The sequence below is a fragment of the Gavialis gangeticus genome, unplaced genomic scaffold (assembly GCF_001723915.1).
Source record: "Gavialis gangeticus isolate Ggan-Ray unplaced genomic scaffold, GavGan_comp1, whole genome shotgun sequence".
NCBI lineage: Eukaryota > Metazoa > Chordata > Crocodylia > Gavialidae > Gavialis > Gavialis gangeticus.
The window spans coordinates 136932250-136959184 of record NW_017729024.1 but is presented as its reverse complement, the minus strand read 5'-3'; the positions used below and the strand labels follow the sequence as shown (position 1 = coordinate 136959184).

The following is a 26935-nucleotide window of genomic DNA, read 5'->3' as shown; positions in this document are numbered from 1 at the left end:
TGTAACATCAAACCCAACGATAAACATAAAGCCCTGAGCCCACTGGCTGCAACTCAAAATCAGCCTACCGGCTATAACACAGAATCTAGGCCCACCTGGCTCTCCTGTAAAGTCTCTCAATCAGGGTTCTCTCTCCCCCTGACATATTGCAGCCCTTTGAGTGGTCAGGCTGCTCCACTAGGCTCAGCTCGGCAGCAAAGCTCTTATTCCTCGGGCTGCTAGATGGTAACTGCCTGCTAGGCTTCGGCCTGGCTGTTTATATAGGCCAGGCCCTGCCTCTGGCGGTCAGCTGACCCAATCAGCTGCCATGGCAACTCTCACCTGCTGCCCCGGTGATTGGCAGCTTGACCCCTATTACTAATGCCAGTAGCAGGCACACTAGTGCCCTGCTACACATCTCCCCTTCCCGGGGTTGAGCCTCCTTAGGAGTGGGGCGCAGGGGTGCCCCACGACACAGAACACATTTAAGATATTTCGGCAGGCACTTTGTCTTTATCTGTATAAAGTATATGAAGAGCACAATGGCATCCCATACTTCTGGGTATTGCCAGACTATAAATTTGAAATAATAACAGAAATCATCTGTGAGATTAAAAGATTCTATTAACAGCAGTGCACAAGGGAAGCATATAGGAGGGGAAATAATAGGTTAAAAGTACATTCTCTACATCTTTATTAGTCCTTATGGATGTTTTTAAGATCTTCCATAAAAGAGTGCTTTGCCTTCTAGAATAATATTAGACTGACATATTACTTTTCCATTAAAAATACATTCTAATAAATGTATGTAGCAGGCCCAGGCCCCGGGGTGGCCATGACTTGCCCCATGGTCAAACAACTCCTGTCCCACTCTAACTCCTTGGGATACTCTCCCTCCATGCCTTTCCTGCCATGCCTTGACGGAACTTTTATCATGTGTAGGGAGGCTGCCCCAGTTCACCATGTGGAGCTGCTTCAGCAGCAACTGGCCAGCCAGAGCCAACCACTGGAGGCCATATCCAGGCCCCACCACACCTGGTTTCCAGCCCTGGCCCTGCAGGGCCCCAGTCCTGCCTCCCACCCCACAGCAGGCCCCTGCCTGGGCCTAGGAGGAGGAGCTCCACCGCCTCCTGACTGCAGGACCTCTTGGCATTTGCTATGCTCCCCAGACCTGCGCGGGAACTGTCCATGGCCAGGGTACTGGCTGCCTACTGCCCGGCTCTGAGGCCTGGGGTGCCCCCAACACACAGCCCCCCACTCCAGGACTCAAAGACTGAGACACTTGTACATAGTTTTCAGTTTGAGGGAAAGGTTTTTTATTGTTGGTGGGTAGAGAGGGTGATGGAGAGGCTCAGTGTGTTGGGGAGGGAGAAAGGGGGCTTGGTTGAGAAGGGAAGTTGGGAATGGGGGTGGGGGTTGTCAGGTAATAAAGGTTTTCATAGCAAATATGCATGTCCTGGAGTGGTGCTGGAGGGTGGGCAGGGGGTAGGGTTTGTGTAGGTGGCAGAGCGGGTGGGTGTTGGCGGGGATGGCCAGGCACTTCTCCATGTCGTGGCACTCCAGGTGGGGCTGGAGCTGGTGCAGCAGGTCTTCAAAGGTGGCCTAGGTCATCTGCACTGTGTCAACCCACTGGTCATCATCCCATTCCTCCAGCACAACATGCTGCCACCAGTCCTGGCTGAGGCAGTGGGCCCAGAGGCAGCAGGACTGGTGGGACAGGAGGGCAACAGTGGTCCCGGAGATGGCGTCCTGGAGCCCATGGTTGCCATGGCTGGCAGCAGCAGCTGTGTGGTGGCCCAGGACCCTGGAGGGCTATGCACCAGTCACCAAGCAGGTAGCCAAAGAGGGTGGGAGAGACCAGTGGCACAAGGTGGTTGAGCTCTAGGTGCTCAGAACAGCAGTGGGTGAACAGGACAGGTGTGGCAGCCCTGAGGAGTGGGGGACCCTGTCCCTGAGCTCTAGGGCTGGGTAGCACAGCTGCCACAGGAGCAGGGCAGGCACATGCTGCCTGTGTCTGCCATGCTGCTGCTCTGACACACAGGAGGCGTCAGCCCAGAGTTCATGGTGTGGAGGGTGTGCTTTCAAGATGGTTGCTAGGTGCAGGCAGTGATGTTTCCAAAGGCTGGAGCTCCCCTCAGTAGCCACAGGGGCAGGTAGCAGGGCTGAAGCAACTTGGGACAGATAGTCCCAAGTCCCAGCACATGTAGACACCTGCCAAAAAATGCTTAATGTGCATTATCTTCATGAGCATTGAAGTTTAAGGGCACTTAAATTCACATGTAGACCTGCCCTCTGAGAACCTTTTGGACTTCCCAGACTATGCACTCTGCCAGAAGGAGGAATGCCTTCCTATTTCTTAAAGTCCATATAGTGTTGTTGCCCCAGATGCCTGCTTCAGATCACTTAACACAGAATTTACAATTTGGTTGCACTTCAAATGTTCATTGGGTCATCAGTGTCCTTTAACAAGCCAGGTTTTTCTGTGGCTGAGTAAATGTTCTCTTTAATATAGTTCTTGTGTAAGAAAATTAATTTGTGGATTTGCAGGCTAGTAAGGACTATTTTGATAATTTATTCTGTTATGCTGCATAACAAGAATCATTGATTTGTTTGCCTGGTGTTTCTTGCTCAATAGCTTGTGGTTGAACTACGGTATAACTTGCAGAAAGAGAGCCAATTTTTATATAGTAATTCCAAGTGATGGAGAGTTTATTGCATCTCCAGGTAGTCTGCTCTCCTTTGCTAGAGATTTTCAGTTTCAGATATTGTCTCCCATGGAGGTACTTAATAGACCAAAGGGAAGTCACCGTTTACATTTCTCTCTGACAAGTTAAATATATTGAGTGGCTTTACTATCTGTGTATGAAATATGTTTTTCAGACCTGGAAGTAGAAACCTGCATTGGAGCAGGATACTGCCAGGACCTTCTGGACTCAACGATATGTTGATAGGAATGAAAAATAAAAATTTTATTGCAAGTGAGTATGGGAGTAGGAAAAAATTTGGCTTGTGGGAACAATCTTTATTTGATTATTTGAAAAGTCTATTTCCAGCATTAAATTAAGTAGAATCTAGGTGGTTGTGAGTGGGTTTGGGAGGAAGTTTAACAAAAAAAAATGCAGTACAGGAGAGGGCAGGGTTTTTATAGGGAAGGGCAGGTAGTGTGATTGGCAATGTAGTCCTGTATAGCAGCCTACCTTGAGTTTCTATTGTATCTATTTGTAGTATGCTTAGTTCAGGACACTAATCCTGAAGCCAGTGTTTCAGTACTGGTCTCGAGTATCTCATATAGAGGTGGTCAAGTGCAAAGAGGTTTGTAAAAGTCTTCAGAAGTGTTTGTCAATGCTGTATGCATGGGCAATGGTAGATGAAAGTCACTGAAGGCAAGTCCAACATTCTTCTGCATATTAGAAATTTTTTTTAATTAAATAGGCAAGTTAATGGGACCTAAATTAACTATAACCACCTAGAAAAAGCCCAAGACTCATTCATGATGTCAAAGAAAATATTAGCTCATTGTGTGGTAGAGATGAAAAAGCAAACAGGATTGGCTTAAATAAAGGGTAGAGAATAATACTGGAGTGAGGTTATATAACTAAATTTATATAATACTAAAAACTATAATGTCACTCTGTGTGAGTGTGGCAGGCCTCTGCACAACCATGTGGGGGTTGGATTGTCCTGAGCCAGCTTATCTGCCAAAATTGATGGAAGATGAATGATCTTTGATTCCCTTGAATGATCTGAAGATCTTCCTGCTGGCTCAGACCCCCCTCTGGGGTCTTCTGTGGGGCTCCTCCTCCCCTACACCCCACCCCTTTTCTCTTATTCTGATGGATTGTAGGCTGCATTTGGGTGTTCATCACAGTCAGTCAGAGCACTGCTGCATGATGTCCTATCCGCAGCCGCTGGCCATGTGGTACTGTGGTTAGAATGGAAAGGCTAACACAATGAAAATGAAAAACTGAACTTCACTCAGGATGGGCAGGGCAGGGCTCCATTGCCCCACACTGAGCTGTTCTCTCCTAAGCATTGGAGTTTTGGGGGGAGGGGCGTTTTTCTGTCTTCACCCCCTTTACTCCTCTCTCCTTTGATGCTCCTTGTTCTCAGGGCTCTCCACTGATGCATTTTGTGCGTGGGCTCTGCATATGGGGCTGCTGGGATGTTATGAGGCACCCCCTTCCTCACTGAGCCCTTCCCCATGGTAGCCCTTCCCCATGAGGGTCTGCTTGCACTCTCGTGGACTTCAGCTGGGTGGGAGTTGCCCAGCCTGGGGGCTCCATGCCACACTAGGGCAAAAGCCCAGTCAGTCACTTGCCCCAGCTTGCCTTTGGCTCTGAGGGCCAAGGCCAGCTTCCCCAACCTACAGGTCAGTTGTGTTGTCCATGGTGGCAGTGGTGGCAGCAGCAGTGGCATGAGTGGCTGTGGTGGTGTCTGCAGCAGTGACATCTGCAGCAGCAGTGTCTTTGATGGCAGCAGCAGTGGGCCTCCGGTCCCACAGGCAGTATTCAGTCCTGGCTTGGGTGCCTGGTGTCCTCTGCCCCAACCCCAGCGCCAATTCTGAGGTACAGCTGCTGTGCTGTGCCGCAATCTAGGCCCAGCTCATTTGGCCACATGGCAACAGCTATGCTGCGTGTAGCCTGACCACCTGTGCTGCATGGATTGAGTGAGTCAGGTGGGGGCCTGCCACAGTGAGATTCACAAAGAAACTTTGGCATGGGGACACAGAGGACATTATCACACTGTGATGTCAGTCTTCTCCAGCTATGATGGCTGCAAGCATACTTCAAACACCTGCTGTTGTTTGGACTTGTGATGCCATTCAGGGTGTCCCTGACAACTATACTCAACCTTATTGAACATTGGGGTCTTGAGAGTGCTTGGGGACAGATGTCCCAGAGCAGCCTCACTGGTTCATTTCCAGATTTGGAATGGGTGAGTGGGAGTAGATGGGCAGGATATGATTGGGAGCAGCCTAGCTGAGACAAGTTGCCACCACACAGTAAACAACCCTTGAGTGTGCCTGTGCCTAAACTACTAGTCAGATGCCTAGGCTTGGGATTCAGAACACTGGCACACTAAGCAAGGGGAACATATGAGCCAGCCGTGGAAGAGAAGAGTGTTTGAAATCCCCACTATTACTTGAGTGCCTGTATGATACAGGAATTCATGGCCTGAAACCTATACCTAGATTTGTCCAAACCACAGTGACCATGTGTCCCAGCACTGGGGGAAATGCCCTGCCCATCTACACTTCCTGAAGTCCTCCACATCAGGAAGTTTGCTGGTCAGGTCACTTCAGGCTTCTCTTCAGTAGTTGCTCTCAGAGAATTTAAATTGTTGGCCTGATTTAGTTATGGCCTACATAATCATGCCATTTAGATATAGCAGTCACTTATAACTTAATTACAACCTAATTTTGTCCAATATAGCCTATGCACATTTCAGTTATTTTCAACTGTATGGAAAATTTAAAGTATTTGTGTTTTCAGTTATTAAGTTTAGTCAGGACAAAGGAAAGATTGACATATGTACTAAATATCTCTAAGGAGCCCATATAGAATCAGCTTTAACTTAGAAATGAATTAATAGATTTACTTGTAATTTACTCTATGCCCAAAAAACAAGTGCTGTAAGTTTTTAAGAGGTATAGAGAGTATTTTTCGTGCTAAACACAGAGGCTGAGCCTTTGCATTCTGTGCAAAATTGAACTTTCGGTTAAAAACTAGCAAATTGCCTGTCATTAATGATGGGGGGGGCAGAGCACCACCACCCAACGCCCCATGGTGCCACCAGCCTCCAGCCTCATGTGCCCCACCCTGCATCCAGCTCCATGTGGCCCCCCACCCCCTGCCACTCCAGCCCACGCTGCCACCAGCTCTGGGCCGCCAGCACCCCACACCACCACCACCTCCAAGGAACAGAGTCTGGGGGGGGCTGGGAGCAAGGCCAGCCCCACTGTCCTCGTGCCCCTGCTCTGGCCCCTCAGTCCCTGCTGTCATGATGGTGCTCTGCCGTGTGTAGCTGTCTGTGCAGAGCACTCTAATTGTTTGCTGAGACAACCAATCAGAGCGCAAATAAAGTGTTATAGACAGACAGACAAAGGCTTTTAATACATTAGAATAAAACCACAACTAATATGTTCATAATACCATTTTGGAATCACCATCGTTCATCTTTTCAATATGCAGATCCAATACGGTGTGGGGGATGAGTGGAACAAAGCTGTAAGCAAAGATTTTAATAAATGAATTCACTGTACATTAGGACTGGTAAGAAGTTTGTTAGCTGTCTCTGAAAACTTGTTCATTACATGAAAGCAAGATTAAGCTATGTTTAATTAAGTAATCTCCTGTTAGTCTCTGAATTATCTGTGCATATATTATATTTTCATAGTTATATTTAAATCTAAGAATTTTATGAATTTTATTTAAGTGTTGCTTTATTTCTGACTCAAAACAGCTTAATCAAAAGTATATGCAGTCTACATAAAATTATTCTTTGCCTCAGAAATGGTGATCTGTAAAATATTTTCTTAAAGCAGATTATCAACTTCATTGCCTACAGCTGTTCCTAAATAATAAAAAAATAGAAACAATCTTTGCTTTAAACAAAAGTTATCTATAGAAGAAAGTGCCTTTATAGTTATTTTTCCCATGAACAATTTATTCAGCCAAAACCAAAGCAGGAGGGCTTAAAAGGAGGTTATGGCTCTTGGCGATAGGTAGCTCTAGAGAGTTGTTTAAGCTCGTTAGCCCTGCTTTGAAGCTTTTACCTTTTTTTTAAATTAGTGAGTGGTCATAGAGGAAGAAATTTAAAGAGCAAGTAAAGCAAATTACTAACTTATAATATAGATATATAGGCCATAGGCATTAGTCTCTCACCCATTCTGATTTTTTTAAGATGCAACTCTGCATGGAATATGCTAGTCAACCAAACCACAGTGCTTGAAGGTGCATATACCCCAAAGGGACTCAGCCTGTTTTGGAAGAATTTTTGCTAAGCTTAGTCAGTAAAAAATATCACGGTGATTTTCCTAAACATTTTAAATTTGTGCTTCCTTGCTGTCATCTAAATCATCACCAAAAAGTCATAATTTCACTTAAATTTAAATATTTAACTTAAGTATTTAATTTAAGTAATACTGATCTTAAAAAGTAAAAAACAACAATGTATGTTAAATAGTAATGTAAAATTAGGTTGAAGAATATGGAAAATGAAACCTTAATAAAATCCACTGTGTTCTTCCAGTCATGTCCAGCCCTTCAGTGGACTATTGCTGCATGAAACAGGAGCCACCTGTATCCTCCATTCTCTGACATCTCTCTTCAACCTGTGGTGTATGATTTTGATAACACTGTATGCTTGAAGACTTATCTTCCACTGTAAACTGCAAATTACTGGGTGTGTCTACACAGGCCATTAGGGGGCAGCAATAAATTGCAGAGCTTATTGCTCTGGAGTTTGTTGCTCCCGGGAAGCTCCTGGGCACACAGTTTACACATGCGCCCAGACCACAGTACACTGAGCCAGGTCGCAGTAGCCTTGTCTAGCAGGGATCTGGGGGATCAGCCTACCAGCCCAGGGGTTGCTCTGACCAGCCTCAGTGTGCTGCAGAGGGGCTAGCTGGAGCATGAGGGTAGTATGGAGCTAACCAGCAGGCAGGCCCTGCACTGAAGCACCCTTGTGCCCCAGGCAGCCAGCAAAACATCTACACGTACACTGCTGCGGATGAAAAAATTCCACTTGTATTTACAAGTCCTACCCTGCTGCAGAGTTTATTAGTTTAGTGCTCCCTAACAGGGATTCAGGTTTAGATGCTGAGAGATTTACCCTGCAGTTAATTAGCCAACTGTGCAGTAAATGTCTTGCATAGAGGTGCTTGCTGTGGGCTAAATCATTCCAGTTATGCAAAGCCCTGCACTGAGGATGTTTACCACCTGGACAGCACTGACCATGTGCCACTGCTGCCCGTGGCATGGAGCTGACCTATTACGCCTCTGGTGTGATAAGAAACTGCCAAGGAGGAGCTGTCAGAATTCTCTGGAACTTAAGGGAGCACACACATTACTGCACAATTCCAAGCTGTACAGCTCCACACTGTGCAGGTGACCTGCACCACTTCCTGGCCTCTGAGAGTTAGAGGCATGACTCCACATTCTCTTGATTTCACTGAATTGCTACCTGCTGCCTTTTGAGCACTTTTAACACAAGGGAGGAGTCTCTGCAGGTCCTCGATCGTTGACAGAATAGTTTCACCCAACCTTTATAGTAACCATTCAAAGATGGGGGTGAGAATTCTTCATCCCTAGCCTCCAACCCAAAAATATTCTGAATATACATCTGTGCTTTTTTCAAGAAACTATTACTTGAAAAGGTGATCATTGAACAATGAGAGTGCATGATCAATTTCATTATTCAAAGGTGACATAATATAAGATTTCCTGACAATTATTAACTGTTTCATGGCACTGGATTCTTGAAAAGGTAATTGAAAACCCAGGTTGGACTAATAAATCTCATCAACCATATCTAATACTCAAATATAAATAGAAGGATTACCTTGATAATCCTTCAGATTATCTAGTCCCTTCAGAATGATAATATTTAGTGCTTTATATAATGAAAATTACAGCTATTAATTACACATCCCAGCACCCCCTACATTAAATCATGATAAAATGTATTATTTCTCTTTCTAGATATGAACATGATTGTACAATCTATAGCTCCTGAAACTCTATGGGCTCCACATTTCAAAAGAAAGTGGAGAAGTTGAAGAGGGTCCAGAGGCAGGCAGCAAAGGTGATAAAGGGCTTGGAAAGAAGGTTATATGAGGTAGGCATCTTCTGCTTGCGGAAAAGGTGCTTAAGAGGGGACATGATAGCAAATACTTGATGGGCTGCCATGAAGAAAAGGGAAAGCACCTGTTCTTTCTGGCTGCAAAGAGGAGGATGTGGACCAACGGCTAGAAATTGCAGCAAAGTAAGTTTAGATTGGATATCCAAGAAAACTTCTTCACTGTTTAGATAGTAAAGCAATGGAATAGACTGCTTAGGGAAGTCGTGTACTCCCCATCACTGGTGGTATTCAAGAAGAGGTTGAACAGCTGCTGGTCGGAGATGATCTAAGTATATCTATGCCTATGTTCTACCATGGTTATTTCCTATACTTCTGAGCTTTGCTGTTTGTCCCCCCACCCCCCTTTTCTGTTATATGTGTCAGGATGTTTTTAAGCCTTCCCAGAGGCAATGGGTTCTAGTTACATCCAAGGCTGACGACTTTAACTGGGGTGTGCCAATACTCCTGCTGGGCCAAAGCCAAAGGTACTTAGCTAAAGGGTCTTGTCCCTCTGCTCAGGGTCAGACCAATTGCTGTATTTGGGGTCAGGAAGGAATTTTACCCCCACCCCTGGTCAGATTGATATGCACTGTGGGGGATTTGCCTTCCTCTCTAGGAGGGGGTGTGGCCCTCTACTGGGGGCCTCTTGAGCATATATTGACAATTGCACCCACCTGGTCTTGTATAGATGCTCTCTAGTGACTTTATAGTGCACACCTGGTTCTGGCTGTGGGGTGTGTCCCTGGGACCTGGGTGTTGGATCACGTTCAACCCTGAGGGAGGCCCGGACACTCACCTGCCATGACTTGGTCTTCTTTTCTTCAGTGGTGGGGCTTCTCCTCACGGATCCTCGCAGACTGGGTGCTGCCCTTTGCAGGCATTCTTTGGGCTCCACCTCCCCTACACCCCAGCCATGCACCAGCCCTCAAGACCACTGGGTGATGGGTCACCAGCCAGTCCCTTCCTGGTGTTTTTGTCTACCCTCTCCTCTCCTTGCCCATCCCTCAGTGACCTTTTACCCCAGATGATGAGGCATGGGACCATCCTTGTCTCTGCATTCGTTCTCCCTCTGAGGCTTCTGCTGTGCTGCTTTGGTCCTCTCTCTTGATCTGGGGTCACCTGGAGGTTCCTCCGTGCACCCTCCAAAATAAAGTAACAGAGAAAAAAAGAAAAAAGATTAATTGAGATACGGGCCTCTGCCCACTCCACTCATGGGTCTGGTGTCCGTGGTCCTCGAGATCCCTCGACGCCATCCCTCCTTGGCCCGGCTGTCCTGTCGAGCCGGCTGGGTGATTCTTCTAATGGGGTTGAGACCCCTCCTACGAGTCTCCATCCAGCCCCCTTCAGAGCTGCCAACCCTGCTGGTCCCCGGGGAGCAGCTTCACCCTCTGGCTCAGTAGTTGCTGCCCCCTCTTCCATTTCTCTGCTGCTGGCTTTTAAATCTGCCAGGTGGCGATTTTTGCTGACATCATCTGCCATCGCCATTCCCAGCTGGCAATAAAAGCAGCTGATGAACCATGCCAGTGGCCCTTCTCAGCGTGGCTCTGCTTCTCCAGGGAATGGTAAGTATACCTGCTTTTCAGGGCTTTCTATTTCTTTCTTTGGGCAGGTCAGTCCTGCCTCTGGTCCCGCCATGGGAGGCTGCTCTGGTGCCTCTGTTTTTGTCCCCCTGGGACAACATTTTATAGAAGCAGGACATTAGCTGCCATGGTTCCCCTGCTTTACCTATGGCAGATTAGAGTGTTAGGTCTGTGTTGTGTTATTGTTGACAGAAATCTTACAGAGTTTAGATTATGTTTTGTATGGGATGGTTTGGATAGGGATGATCCTGCCTCAGGTTGGGGGTTGTACTAGATGACCTCTGGAGGTCCCTTCCAGCCCTACTTCTCTATGACTCTGTAACAGATGCACTATCCTGCACCTACCCACTCCCAGGTCCAGCAACCCTGCTCCATGAAGCTAGGTTCCATGCCATCTAGGAGGTGAAAAATATCTTTGTAGTCTCTGTAAATAAACTGTTAACACCATATAGGATGCTTCACAGCCATGGAAAAATGGTTAGAATTTTCTCCAAGGTTAGAAAGATTTTCCTGTTTTATACAGATGTGCATTCTGGAAACAGTCATCTCAAAATGTCTCTAGTATTGACAGAGATCTACTTTGTGTCTAACATTTTGTAGACAATGACCAAAACCAAGTTAACCTTCTTTAAAAATTGGTGCAACATACTCATAGTCTAGTTTGGTGTTTTTGTTGTTTATTTTATTTTTTATGTATTTATTCATTTACAGTCACAGCATCCACATCTACAGGAGATGCTGACTGTGCAGTAACCAGTGTTACTGCACAATAGCATCCCCAGCTTTTTGGTGACGCTGACTACGCAGTAGCTTGTTATTACTGGGAACGTCACAGCCAGCATGTCACTACAGTTCTAAGATTTGAGTTAAAATAGGGTTTTGTATTTGAGAGCTTGAGTGTTTACATGTTGATTTATTTCCTTTTTCCTTATCCATTTAGGACAAGAAACTTTTTCCATTTGCACACAGTTAGAAGAAACCCAGTTTCAGAATGCTGATCTTACATTAATTAGATGGAAAAAATTCAAGTCCATTGCATTCTGCTGCATCAGTTTTTATTTCATATAAGGTCAAGCTGATAGGACCCTAGTAACATGTATACCTTCCATTACCATTGCTTTATCATTTCAGAGCAATTAATTGACATATTTATTATGTACAAATAAGTCAACCTCTAGTTAGGCTTAGAATTGTAGTTGAATTGCTAAAAGCATATGCAGGTATCTTTCAGCTTTCATGTTTTGTTTAAAAAGTGACTTAATATGGAACAATCCTCTCCTGTTTACTTTACTTCAAAGCCTTTTAAAATATTCTAACTTTGATCATTAAGTTTTCTAGGATAGTATTTTTACAAATAAATGTTACATATTTTCTCCACAGTTTATTTCAGATAAGTATCTTTTCAAGACCATTTTAAACGTACACAATTCAGTTTTTCTTGGTCTTATTTATTTTTACTAGATGTGAACATATTTAAAACTGACTGAAAACATTCTAAGCTAGTCAACTGCAAATCTGAATACTTTTAGAAGGAGAGGTTTTTTTACTATTTTGGGATGTTGGAGAAAATGTTGGGGGGGGGGGTTGTGGGACTTCCTGTATACTGCCTTTTGGTTTCAGTGACTCATTGTAATTACTGTCTTAATACCAATGATTCCTAAATCTGATGCTCTGCACAAGATCACTCCTCCTCGATTCAGTCTCCTATTTACATCATCCCTCAGATTTCTTGAGCATATTTTAACAAACTCCTTCCTGTCCTTGCAGGACAACATTAGCACAGATGTCATTTCCCTGTTTGACCTCTGGCAAGTTAATAGGTGTTTTTGATGTTTTGGACATGATGTCTCATGGTTGTGTATGAGGGTTGCTCCCAGGGTTTTTAAAAATAGGTTAGACAAACATGGTTTAAATAGGGATAATCCTGCCTTGAATAGGGGGTTGGACTAGATGACTTCCTGAGGTTCCTTCCAGCCCTACTTTTCTCTGATTCTCTCTCTCTCTCTCTTGCTCTCGCTCTCTCTCTCTGATATTCTTTCTAAAACATTTCTCTTCCTGGATACTTAGCTTAGTTTCCCTATTTGTAAAGTAGAGATAATATTTACCTCCTTTTGTAAGGTGTTCGGAGAGGTGTAGATCAACAGTGCCATATTAGGGATGTGAGTTGTTTCATTCATATATATCATGGGCTGATGTCACTATCTGTGAGTTGGGAATCTACCATTTTGAATTCAGGATTGGCTAGGTCTTTAAAGGTCAAGATGTTATCATAATAAGAAAGATGTTTCCTAAATAACAACACTTTAGAAATGTTGGGTGCTGATGAAAATGTTGAGAACATTAAAGTGGACCTTCTGGTCTTAGACAGAGGTCTTCGGGCACCTGTGATAATTGATAGTACTTTGGCTATTCCTCTCAACGTTTTTTATCATTCCATTCTTAAGACGATATTTGAAGATATGTCCTTTTTCCTTCTCTTCCAGATGCTTATCCAAAAGAAAACAATGCAATATGGGAATATGGTCCCAAAGCCTCTGAATCAGAAGGATGTTTGTATTTCTGGGTTCCACTAGTTTAACTATTTGCAAAGTGAAATCTCTAAGAATCTTCACTTTATCATTGTCTGTTCCTGTATCAGATGTATACTCCTGCTACTTCTGACCTTTAGGGAGATGATGTTAACCAGGGAGGTTTCAATGAATGACACTACTGGGGTATGCTTTTCCCATATACAGCTTATGCCATCATTTATCAACCCCTGCCAATTTGCAGTATAGTCTCAGCACGTGTTTCATCTTCTGCATGTATCTGTGGTTTTACTTCTTTTCAAAATATGGTATTGTAGAAGTTTGCGTGAAAAGCTTTGTCCTGTTGGTATGAGGGATTCAGTTGATAGTTTTAAGTGGGATAATCTTAGCCCCTTAGAGCAGGGATTCCCAAAGCTTTTATGCTGTGGCCTGACAAACTGCAGCCCAGCCCCTGGGCAGGAGCCAAACCCTGCACTGCTGTGGGCCCTACAGAAGGAGCCACAGCCTCTCTGCCAAGCTCTGGGGGACCATGGTTTGCCGGTCCATGTCTACTTCCGGCCCGGCAGCCAACTGTGCTGCAGGCCAGCAGCCAACCCACCGCAGCTTGGCACCAGACCGTGGCCCAGGGATTGAAAACCCCTGCCTTAGAGGGATACTTCATCACCATTCTTAAAAATTGTCTTAAATTTTCCATGGTTCCAGCCTATACCCAAATGGAGCCTGCAGTCCCTGCCCTCACCTGGGTGGGACCCTCAGTTTGGGTCTGGGAGCAGTGGGAGATGCATGGATGTAAGTCCATCATACCCCCGCACCCTGTGGAACCCCAGCAGCCACAGCAGACCCCGCCCGACCCCCAGCAGAGCTGGAGGTGAGCGGGGCCCGTGGTGGGAGGGACTAGCCAGCTGCAGGGAGGCAGCTGAGAGGAACCAGGGAGGGGCTCACCCTGCCCCAGTTCCTACTTGGCCTAGCCCTCCAGGGAGCCATGCAAACAGGTGTGCTTCTCTGCCCGGCATGTGAGTTAGCACGGGAGTTTGCACAGGAGGGTGAGCAGGAGGGCACAAGGCTTCAGGCACTGAGCCGTAGCCAAAAGTCTGCACAGTAATAGCGAGACTACTTCAAGGACCATGGTGGATGGGACACGTCACACCCCAAGGCTCCCCCCTGCACCTGGACTCCCCTGCTCTGACACCACTGGGGTCTCCACCCAAATGGAGCCTACAGTCCCTGCCCCCACCTGGGCAGGACCCTTGGCCACGGCCTCCATTCAAACGGAGCCTCTGGCTCCATGTGGAGGCTGCCAAGCAAGACTGCAGGTAGCTAGGTTTGGGGGCACTGTTACCTCCCCTTCTGGGGTGTGCCCAATGGTGGAGGCCCTGGGGTACCAGATCAGGGAACTCCAGGCAACAGTTCAATGACTGCACTCCATTAGAGATGCAGAGCAGGAGCTGGACTCTTACCTTCAGGCTCTCCACCTGATGGCTGATGACAGCGTGGCACAACCAAGGAACCACCATGAGGTCCAGCTTGGGGTTGCCTGGATAACAGTTGTCTCCGGCCCAAAGAGGCGCAACGCCAGGGTTACCACTCCCCTGGAGCTGCATAACCATTTTGCACATCTCACATCAACTGAGCCAGCCATACTGCCGGCTCCAGCATGTGAGGATGGAGGGCCACCAGCACCTGGGCCTAGAAGAAGGTGCAAAGTTATCGTGGTGGGTGACTCCCTTCTTAGGGGGACAGAAGGAGCAATCTATTGCCCTGACCCCTTAGCCCATGAGTTCTGCTGCCTGCCTGGAGCTCGTGTCTGGGATGTGACAGAAAGGATCTCCAAACTTGTCTGGCCCTCCAACCACCACCCATGCTGCTCATCCACATGGGCACAAATGATATGGCACAGAGCAATCTGGGCTGGGTGATGCAAGACTACAGGGCTCTGTGGGCTGGGCTCAGGGGTTTGGGGGCACAGATAGTATTTTCATCGGTCCTCCTAGTCACAGGACATGGGCTCCAAAGGCAAAGGTGCATTGGTGAGGTGAATAGAAGATTCCAGCAATGATGCCAGCACGAGGGGTTTGGCTTCTTTGACCATGGTCCACACTTCAGAGAGAGCAAGGGCAAGGGACAAGTAGCAGGGAGGGCAAGCACAGGGGACAAGGGGCAGGGGAACAAGGTACAGAGGTCTGTCCACTTACCCCCACTGCTAGTTTTTCCTGTCACAACAGTGGGGCGGGGGGATGAGTTTAGTAAAGCCTTCCACTACTTAGATTCTATACATGGAAAATTATAATAAATTTATAGAATCTAATTATTGGGGGGTCATCTTAAATTTGAAGTCATCTTGGATTTTGGTACAGTAACAAAAGTTCAATATGAGACTTGGGTTTGGTGAACATTTTAGCTGCTATGTGGTACTCAAATTATGCTGCACTTACTGCATGTTGGAAATTCCGTGTTTTTAACTCTGAAATACTAACTGAATCAAATTAGGAAACCCTTTAATCTCTCCAAATCAAATCAGAACCTTCCAAATTGATTTGGAGATATTTGGAGAGATTCGATGATTCAGACATAGACACAGCTTTAAATGTTTTTTCTACATACCTCAAGGTACCTGGTGACTCGTGAATGCTGTGATGCTGGGTCAGATGTAGTGTCCCACGGGAGTGGAGGCGGTTTCCCAACACACTTGGCAGTGGACCTGGAAGTGGACTAGAAGCACTTCCGGTCCACTTCCAGGTCCGCCACGGAGCTCGCAGGGGGACCCCTCTGGCTCAGTGACTGGTGCCTTCTGGATCTGGGGGGGGCACCCAGGGTCCCTCCCCATTGCCAATTGCTGAGCCAGGGGGATGCAGGCTCGGGGACCATGCGCTCGGCAGCGAACCCGGAACTGCACCGGAAGTACTTATGGTCCACTTCCCGGTCTGCCACCAAGCACGCGGAGGATCCCCCCCCCCCCGTGGGATGCTCCATCCACCCCATCATCTCAGCATTCATGAGCCACCTGGTACTTTAAGGTATGTAGCAAAAACATTTAATGGCTGAATCACTGATTCTCTGAATCAGCATCAAATCTTCAGGTTCGGATTCGCTTGAATCAAATAAGGACAGTGATCTGAATCAACGAATTGAATCACTGTCCCCTGATTCAGGTTGAATCCGAATTGAGTATGGCCCATTTTGCATACCCCTAGTAAATACATATTGGTTTAAAGTGTTTTATTTTGTTTGCTTGGCTTTGGTTACTGTATTTGTGGGTTAAACTTGGCAGATCCTCATTGTGATAAAATTACAGAAAAATAAGAAATATTAAGATGAAGAGTTTAATTTTAAGAAATTGAAGTAAAATGTTAAGAGACTACTAGGCAACTGTTATATTTTATCCTTTTTCCCCTAGGCTATGTGGTTATTTTTCCCTTTTAGGTTCTCACAATGATTTCAGTTCTCATTTGACTATTTTACAGAAATACTTTTTGTAAAAGGTATTTCTAACTACAGAATGTTTCATAGTCTCATTGAAAGAATTACGTATCACCCAATAGGAATCACACATGTATTTACTGACATTTAAATATTATAAATGACCCTTTACTTCCTCCCTGACTGATATTTTATATTTATCTGTGAAGAATTTTTGTTTTTTTTGCAGATTTCAAATGATAATGTCAACACAGATGATGAGCATGAACACAGAGGAGATAAAGAAAGTTACCTTTGTGCAGTGTGCCTGGATGTCTATTTTAATCCATACATGTGCTATCCATGTCACCACATCTTTTGTGAACCTTGCTTAAGGATGCTTGCCAAAGACAACCCAACCAGTACTCCATGTCCACTGTGTCGCACAATAATTGCAAGAGTCTTTTTCCAATCAGGTATAGCAACGAAACTTTTTATGTATAGAAAGTATTGGTAACTATTTCTTTCATTTTTGGCATAAATAAATGTGTAATAAAAATATAGTAGAATCCTTGCTGACCATATACAGTCAAACTCTGCTGTCATATATAAGTACAAATGAATTATGATCATTTCCAGTTGGGTGAATGCATAGAGAGTAGAATTTAATCAATTTATACACATCAGTAATGACTCCATAGCTAAGATTGCATTGGGATTTGTTTGCATTTATATAGATTTAAAATCTGTTTCGCCTTTTCATTGTAGACTTTAGTTTCCAAATAATAGCTTTTCACAAGACAACAGTGCTTTTTTGTCCATTCTTTTCTAAATATTTATCAATGTCTATATTAGAACACTTAAAAGTGTTTCCTTTTTTAAATGTTTATGTTTTTATTTTTGTTTGGCTCCTTGTAGCTAAACAGCTGCAAACTCCAAATTTCACAAATGCATGTATTCCCAGATTATCACATTAAAAAGCGATCCAGTAGCTATCCCAACTATACAGTTAATCCAGTAAAAGATAAGCTTCTCTTTCACACATTAAAAGGTCACTTCTCAAACGTTTCATTTAATCATAAAATAATTATGTCTTTATTTATTTTGATGATAAATTAAAAGCCACAAGAGCTGTTGGGTTCTGCCCTTTGCTACTTCCTATCTAACCCACCTCTCTGAATACTCAGCTCTGCCACTCCTCACTGTAGAGTTAGAGAGGCATAATGAATAGCAGTCCCTTTGAAGTAAACAAGGATGTGGAGCAGCAAGGGTTAAATGTACTGCTCTGCATGTTCAGGAGGTCTTTTAGAATAATGTAGGTCAGAATTATAAACTTGGATATTAAAAAGACAGATTCAAACATTGGGGATTAAATGTTTTTACTATATACAGAGCAAAGCCCTCCACAACACTTAAATCATAAGTAAAGAATGCTGAAAGCAGTACAGATGGAAGCACTGTACTACTGGGCTTAGTGTATTTCTTGCATGTTGCAGAACTCAACCGTGTGCAGGCTAGGAGACAGGGCATCACCTCTGCATAGGCTGGCAGAGAAGGAATCCAATGTGGGTGTCTAGAGATGCGTGGGACGCTGCTCCAATGCGCTGTAATTACAAATCGAGTCTGCTGAATCATGCTACTTAGCGCACCTTCAGCAGCCTCTGTGTCACACATATTAGCGTCCCCACACTTCAAAATGGCAGTGGAGGCACTTTAACTGAAGCTTATTCAATGAGGTTGAGTTAAAGCACCCCCAGCACCGTTTTGAAGCACCAGGACACTGATACTTAAGATGCTGCAGGCACTTTAATTAGAGCGGCTCGGAGAGCACCCTCCCCCCCCCACACCCTGGAGCACATATAAAAACATCCTGTATGTATAATAACTTCTCCCAATACCTTGCACATAAGTTACTTAAAGGCTGCAGTTACCTTCACACTCCATTTCTATAAAGCTTGATACTTCTTTGCCTTAATGCACATGGAATGGATTTCACATAATGTCCATAACTCCTGTTAATTATTGTAAGGACTTATTTGTTTGTTTAGCTATTCAACAAAGCGTGTTTAAGCACTATAGAGAGAAGATGAATAAATGTCACAGAGTATTCGCAACAATGCTAACACTTCAACATAGGGCATGTATGCAGTTTTTTGTGAAGTAAGAATTAGGTTTGTAATTATGTTATTAAGCAAGCACGTGGCTTTCTAGCAATAAAAAAGTGCTACTGCATAGTTTGCTTGTAAATGAAACCTTAACAATTAGAAAACACAACACATTTATGAGATGTACTTAGTATGGGTAATGTTAATTAAGGAATATGGAATTGAAGAAATCCATAAATCTTTACACTGAGCTATCACCAGGGCCATCCCTGGTGTGGGGCGAATCGGGGCAACTGCCCCCCCATGCTTTGGAGGGCTCCGCAGAGCCATGGGGAGAGGCCACAGCTGCCATGTTTGATGTTTAGTCTGCACTCCCACTGGCAGGTTGGACATCTCTGTTTTTTCCAGCTGGAAGTTCTGGCCACCACCCCTCCCACCACATCCAGTGTGCCAAGGCTTTCACTCCCTGGCGTAAGTGTGTCATGTGATGGGGAGGGGCACCCCACGCAGGCTGCTTTGCCCCAGGCCCCGCACCCTGTTGGGATCATCTCTGGCTGTCACTTAGCAGCATAATTGAAAACAGTTAAACTATGTTTATTTTGTTTTATCATAATCCTAGAGCAAGCATTACAAGAAGAGCAGGTGTTAAATCAACCAGGAAATATTGATTATATCATATCCTTAGAGAAATGAATAAAATCAATGTATGAGGGGAAATGAGTGATGCCAGACAAATTTAAAATATAGTAAACACTCTCTCACAAGAGACTCCTAAATTCTTTTAAAAGGCATTTTTGAAACGCCAGTCTTGCTTTAAGTTCTGTTCAAATTACTAAAATACCATTTGCCAATATTTTTTATATTTTATGTTAATGTTACGGACTTGAAACTATAATCCCCATGCTAATCTATTATATCTTCTGGATATAGTCTGCAAGTGTCTTTTAGTGTAATCTCATTTTGTTTTAAAAAGTCATTTTCAAAAACAATTAGGGATTTATTCAGAAATTCACCTTTTGCTCTGTGCTGTTTTTACAAACTGACCGCAAGCAAAGCTTGAAAGCTGCATGTTACAAAACCACAGAGTAGATAAGTGTTCGAATCCACTTTGCTGCATCTCTTACGGTTCCATATTTAGGCACATAAATAAAAATGCTATGAATTTTCAGATTTGCAACATTTCTGCTGCTGAAGCTAGTGGGAACTGCCAGTCCATTTCTGTTCCTCTGAAGATCAGACAACTTGTTTAGATACCTAACTATAAATTTAGCCCTGATTTTGGGCAACAAAATAGGAAAATACTAGATTTTGGGGCTTGGTTTTCATCTGAGCTTTATGTGGCTTACCTTTCTTTTAAAAGGCAGAAATTTGAAATAAGAGTGCGAGTGTTAGCCAAAGCCAGGCTAATGCATAGGCAAGCTAGGCAGGTGCCTAGGGCCATGGGCTGTATGGGGGGAGGGGGGAACAATGCTCCCCTCTGCCGCCATGCAAATGGCCCTCTCCCCTCCCCTGGATGCCTGGGGAAAGGGTATTGCTTGATAATTATAATTGTTTTTCAGTTTTGACCCAGTTCTCATTCACTCACCAAAAGGCACAGTGAGCAATACAAAACAAACAAGGAGACTTATTTACATACCTGTTTTCCATGTACCTGGGCTATGAAAATAAAATATGCAAATTAATCCTCCTTAACACACCTCTGCAACAGCAGCACCAAGAGAGAAAGAGGTTCCTTCCCCTGCTGGAGTCCATCTCCAGTTTTAAATTAAATCATATAAATCTTCCCAGCTTTTGTAAAGGGAGGTTAGAGAGGGGCTTCCCCACTGCCCTTGCCTAGCGCCCGCTGCAATTAATTGGAACAGCAGCTTGGCTCTGAAATTAAGACCCAGAGTTTATGTAGCTAAAGCCTTTCCCCTAACCTACTGACTTTTCAAGTTCATCTGTTGGCTACTCAATCTAATTTCTTTCTATAGCAAGAAAAAATGTTAAAGGATGTTTTTCCCTCTCTTTCTGTTGTTTTCCCTGGGTGTATTGCCCCAGACAAGAATCTGTTTTTAAAAGTCTGTCTTAATTTTTAAAGTAAAATATTTGGAATCTGATAAAGGATTTTTTCTTGATCTGTATCTTATGTTTGTAGGAAGCTTTTAGGAAGGCAAAAATAATTTTTAGTATTATTTTGTGCTATATCTACAAAATCTCATTTTCTTGTGATCTTCATCAACTGGAAGAGATGATAGTAATTGGGAAAAAATACACAGGCATCTTTAGCTTTCCTTTTTGTCCTTGTCCAAATGCATTTCTGTATTTATCCAGGTTCTAATTATATCTTTTCCATTCATTACAGAACTGAACAACTCTACAAAATCTTTCTTCCCTTCAGACTATTTGAAATTAAAAGAAAATTTTCAAAAATCAAGTTCTGCAAAATGGCCTCTGCCCAGCTGCAGAAAAGCATTCAGAGTTTTTGAAGGTAACAAAATCACTACAGAAAACATTGCAATTTGAATGATACAATATTTTAGCTATGCAGAGCCTAATTTTCCACCAAATACATGTGTAATTAGTAACTAATTTGCAAAAAAATTTTAGCCATCCATTTACATGGACGATTTGTATGCATATTCACAGTAATTGTATGTGCAGTATAATGCACATTTAGCAAATTTCCTGTAGACAGCGGGAATCATTTATTTTCTTTCTTGAAAAATATCAGCTCTAGGCTGTGGTCAAAAAAAGATCAGTCTTCTGTGAAAAAGTAAAAGTATAAAATACTAGCTAGGTATATCTCTCATATGTTTAGTCTGCTGGCTTTCTGCATATAAGGTGGAATAAGGCTTGTTACTTTTTTTTCTTTTTTGTCATCTGAACATAATGTGTGTTTTCTAAAAAGGAAAAGAATAGATCTTGTAGCTAAATTAATCCTTCAACTTTCCCCTTACTGTTAACTGAAGAGTATTTAGGCTAAAGGAACAAAATGTCTGATTCTGCCGCTTCCTTGGATTAAGAACAGGAATACAGAAATCAGAGATTTCTGCCTTCTAGCCCAAATAATCTTCAGTTAACCACCATGGACATATAGTGTTAAGTAAGCTACAAGAGAACAATCATCTGCTTCATATGATAAGAAACAAAGTATGTATCCCTTTTTCCAATTCAAGGATTTCTGTTGCCCCAGGCTAGAGGTACTGATATAGCTGGCACTAAGTAATAAGGATACTCTAGTTTTTGGAATAGTTTCCTAGAGTACTGAGTCTTTATCAATGATACTTTGCCAATAATATTTCACATTTGTTTAAATAATGTACCATGCTTCTAAAAACATATAAAGTATAAGATACCTTTTTAACATCGGTTAGTCTATCCAGTCCTGCTTATACGTTGAAAACAGGGCATTCTGGTTGACAAAGGAGAAGTGGATCAAATGAAGTCATGATTTAGTTACTGAAAACAGGAAATTCTGTAATCCAGGAGTTCCCAAACTGTGGTACGTGTAACCCTGCAGGTACACAAGACACATCTGGGGGGTACGTAGGAGAAATTATCATGGCGAATTTAATTTTCATTATAATAATGAAATTATTATTGGTATTTAAAGGGTTAAAATATAAAAAATATTCTGGGAGGGGTATGTGGGCAGGTGGTCAATCTGGAAAGATGTACTCAGTTTTAAAAAAAAACTTCAGGAACCTCTGCTCTAATCCATCAAAATTGTGCAGGCAGACTTGTGAAGCTGGCAGTTGGCAAGACTTTTATTGTAGTTCTCACAGACAAAAAAGCAAACAAAAATAAACAAAGCAAATAATTCTCATTCAGGCATTTATATTGTTTATGATGTTTATGCTGAGCTCATCATTTTGTGCTATAATACTTTATGTAAAGAATAACTGTACACATCATCGTTGTTATTTCAAATATTTTAAGTGCTAATAGTATGCTTAGTTTAGGATAGGACAACACAAAGATAATGTCCCTGCCTCCTGGGGATCCCAAATAGTATGTTAGGAATGGAGGGCTAGTGATATCTGTCAGAGTTGTGCCTTGCAAGATTAAGCTCTAAGGTCATTTTTACATGTGTGCACTTTGAACTAAAGCTCACTGAATGTGTTTTATATCAAAGTGCACTGCTGCCATTTTTTCAGTCCGGAGATGCATGACGACACTGATACATGTTATGCAGAAGGCTGTTGGAGCATGTCAGTTTCCACACTCCAGCAGAATCAATTAACTCGATTAATTGAGTCTGATCCTTTGCATTAGATTTCCGGTGTGTCAGAGCAGGCTCCACACAAATGTGTAGAAGCCCTAAAAGATCGGGTAATTTCACCCCCTGCACCTTGTAATCTCCCCTGCACATCCCCAGGTAGCAACAGCAGTAGCAGCTCCAGCCCCATCATTCACTATACTCAAATCCAAGATGAGGCTTTTTTTCCCCCCATGTAAAATGGGGAAGAAAACCTCGTCTTGGATTTCAGTAAATGTGATATTCTGAGGATTTCTGCATATTAGAAGTACCTCCAAAATATGTTGTTTGGCTTTAATATTGTGAAAGCTAGAATAAGTGAATCTTGAAGAAACTGGCCACTGAGCAGATGTGATTAAAGTTAGGAGCCAAAACTGATTGTGCTAAATGTTGACAAAAGGGTCGGGGGGGGGGGGAAGTCTGGTGAGGGTCAGACCTAGGATTAAATCAGAGTTGTATGTTATACAATCTGATCCTAATTTTCTAACAAGCACAGAATTATAGGCTTGAGGTTTGAAACAACAATAATTTTTTTAACATGCCTCCTGATTAAAGTTCAGTTCAAGTCGTTGTTGTGCAGAATATAAGGCCCCTCTACATAGGCAGTTAAAGGCACGATGGGGTCTAATGCATGATCCACACAATTGCGCCTCCTGCCATGCCACAGTGCATAGCAGGAGGTATGCTTGTGGAATCATACATGAGATCACACTATACCTTACTGCTGCTGAGAAGCAAGCTCCCGCATCTGGGAGCCTCCTCAGTTAAAGGGCTCCCAGCCATGGGGCGCCCCACACATCTCAGGCTGAGAGATTCTGTCTGTTTATGGCTGCTGTAATCCCCCAGCCTCAAGAAAGTGTGAAACAGCCATGGCTGCAGGTTTCACACATCCCCAAGTCTGGGGGATTATGGCTGTGTCAGTCCTACAGCCCCTAGGATTTCCTGCCCCCCCATGGGTGGGGGGGTCACAGCCCAAGGGGTTTCATGCACCTCCAAAAGCTGTGGGATTGCAGCTGCAATGTTCCCACAGCCCAGGTGGTTTCATGCATCCTTGGGGCAACTGTGCCCCCATGCCACCAGGACCCAAAGTCAGCGGGGACTGAAAATCCCCCCAGCTATGGGCCTCCCAGTCCCATGGTCCACCTCAACAGCTGGGAGCCCCATCAGCTGCCAGGGCTCCCAGCTACAGGAGAGACATGTGCATGTGCAAAGTAAAGCTCAGTAGCAACCAGCTATAAAGTTAGTACACATTTTTGAGGTCTCAAGTTATAGCTGGTTGGAGCTTTTTGTGACATAATAGCTCTTTTGCACAGGTAGCTGGTTTCAATGTAATTGCACAATTAACCAGTTAATTGTGGCATACCTGTAATGTGTAGAAGGGGCTTAATTAGCAAGAAAGAACATGTTCACAGTCTTATTTTCTTTTATTAAATAAACAAACTCCTCACTACTTTAGTGCCTGTATTCTGCCCTGCTATCTGCTTTCCAGATTTTCTTTTAAGAGCATTAGTATTGCACCTCAGTGCTGTAGGTGTATCTCTTAGAATTGATAAAATATTTATTGCAGTCTTTATCTTGGAAACCTTTTCGCCCACTGCAACAAAATACTTTCCGAATCGCACATTAAATAGAATTTCCTGTATAAATATTTTCTAACATCTGAATTTTCAGAATATGCAGAATGTCCATGAGAAGGAAAATCTTTTAACTATCATGTTTCCAGAATAAAATACACAGTATATTTAAAATCTACAATTTCAGGGAAATTATAAAGTTTAATGGAATATTATAAAAACTAACAGTCTAGCAAATGTTGGGAAGAGGCTTGCACATCCAAGAAACCATGACAGGGGCTGCTGCCCCCATTAGGGCCCCCACCCCCTCACTGCTCCAGTGGCAAGGGTGGGGGTACAGGCAGGGGCAGCCAGCATGGTCCCCTTAGGCAACGGGGCCACAGAGAGGGTTATTTCCCCACTCCCTTTGGCATCTGGCGGAGGGGCAGGAAGGGGGTTTATTCTACTGCTTGCCCTGTGCAGGGAGCAATTAGCGGAGGTGGTGTTTGGGGCCAGCAAGCCCCGGGTACAGCCCCCTGGGGGCAGATGGGGGAATAAACCCCCTTCCTGCCCCCTTTGCCTTAGGGGGCCATGCCTGCCAGCATCTGGCCATGCCCCCATCCTGCCACTGCAGCAGCAATGGGGGAGCACCAAGCTGCCCCAGGCTTGGTGCTCTGCCAGTGGGACAGTGAGAAGGGAATTAAAGTCACTCCCTGGCCAGTTCACTTGAGGTCACTGCTCACCCCACAGCACAACTTCCCCTACAGCAACACCTCACAGCACAACTTCCCTGCAGCTGAAGGCACACTCCAGGGCCCCCAGCTTCTGGTCTGAGCCACTGCACACATGTGCCTGCATTTTGTGAGTCAAGAGGGAATGTCTGTTCACGTGCAAATTAGTTCAACCTACAAAGGTCAGACTAACCTGAAAAGACTGAATCAATTCAGGTTCTGGCTTTTTGAATGTCTGTCCCTAGCCATGGAGTCAATTATCTGTGCACAATGCCTCAGTGTCTTTCTCCAGAGCCTGCATTTAAACTGTCCTAGGGCCACATGCTACTCATGAGCTGCAGTTTGGCCACCCCTTGTCAATTACTTGGCTGCCTGCAATTGCTGGGGGGGCTGGACTTAATGATCCAAGCAGTCATTTTTACTCTTATGTTAGTACATTTGTTAATTAGATGAGGGATATCCAACTCAGGTGGTCTCATGGACTAGGTCTAGACTTCAGAACTTCTCAAAGGCTGTATGACCCACCTCTGGCAATAGGATGGCAGCTTGTTGGCATGGCTGCCAATGCCTCCTAAACCCAGAGGGCAAACACCATCACTACTCACCCCTCCCTCCCTTTTCTTGTGCTGCTAAGTTTAGATACCAATGGCAACTAAAGACCCCAAATTAAGTGGCAGGGAAGTGGGTGGGACAGCAAGCAATGGCAGCATTCACCTGCTGGGTTTCAGAGCCACATCAATGCAGCAGCTTTAATAGATGTACTAACAAGTCTCACAAGCCACAGTTTAACGCCTTGCAGGCCACATGCACCCTGCATCTACCAGTTGGACAGCCCAGATTTAGATACATACTACCAAAAAATCAACTCATCAGAAATAATGTCCTGAGTAAAGATTGTATTGTATAAGACTTGGACTAGGAGATTCTGTTCCTTATTTTTGTTCATTTTTGAAAGTGAAAATATGTAACTCAAGGGAAGACAAAATACAGCCCATGGACCATATCAAGCCCACCAGGCACCTTCTTCCGGCCCACGGCACCCACCAACAAATTGTGTCCCACCCAGCCCTTTCACCCAGGAGGGTGGAAGCGAGGTGCCCATGTATACAGCCCCCACAACATACCCTGTTGTGCATCACTCCCACCCTCATGGGCACAAGGGCCCAGCCCATCCAGCAGCAGCTTCCATGCGGGGTTGCTGCTGCTGTTGCTGCAGACTTCCCCATGCCCGCTTGCTATGGGCAGCGAATAGGGAAGTAGAGGGCCTGGGGCTGGCAGCAGCGCCAAGCATGAGCCTGTGCCCGGGGGGGAAGTGGCAGTGCAGAGCCCAGGTTGGGGGTGGTGTGGGGAACCCCTCCACACTTCTCCCATGGCATGCAGCCCCACCAAGGAGCAGCAGCAGAGCTGCACGCTGTGGCAAGGAGTGCAGCTTCTGCTGGGCAGTCAGTTTTTTCAGCACTCCCCGCACTCACGCAGCATCGGAGGGAAGCCCCACACTCTGGAGCTAGCTGCCTTTCCTACCTTAGCGGGCTCCAGTGCGTAGGGCTTTCCTCCCTTGCCTAGCCAGTGCATGAAGCACTGGTGATGCAGACTGCCTGACAGGGGTCACACTCCTTGCAGCAATATGCAGTGCTAGCTGGAGCCAGGCACCAGTGTCCTGAGCAACCCCACCTGCTGCTGTGCCTCTGGGGGAATGTGGGGCCCCACACCCCTCCCACCCTCTCACACACCCCCAACGTCACACAGACACACCCTTCCCCACATCCCCCCACATATACACAACCCCCCAACATACCCTATTTCCCCCACACACACTGCACACACACCCCACTATACACACACCCCAGCACCCTGCCATACACACACACCCAATACGCCCCACATCCCATGATATACACACGTACCCCCACACACCACCATGCACACACACACCTCACACCCAACCATGCATACATACACACCCCCACCAGCTGCCATGGGCA

At 44.6% G+C, this 26935-nt stretch overlaps 1 protein-coding gene across 2 annotated transcripts in view; it reads left to right on the top strand.

The window, feature by feature from the left end:
• The window catches only part of RNF180 (ring finger protein 180), a 160096-nt gene that overhangs the window by 91681 nt on the left and 41480 nt on the right, over positions 1–26935 (top strand). For both annotated transcript variants that reach the window (XM_019517803.1, XM_019517802.1), the window contains exons 5-6: positions 16575–16800; positions 20774–20899. In XM_019517803.1, coding sequence (XP_019373348.1) covers positions 16575–16800; positions 20774–20899 — 352 coding nt within the window. The remainder of the gene's footprint in view (positions 1–16574; positions 16801–20773; positions 20900–26935) is intronic.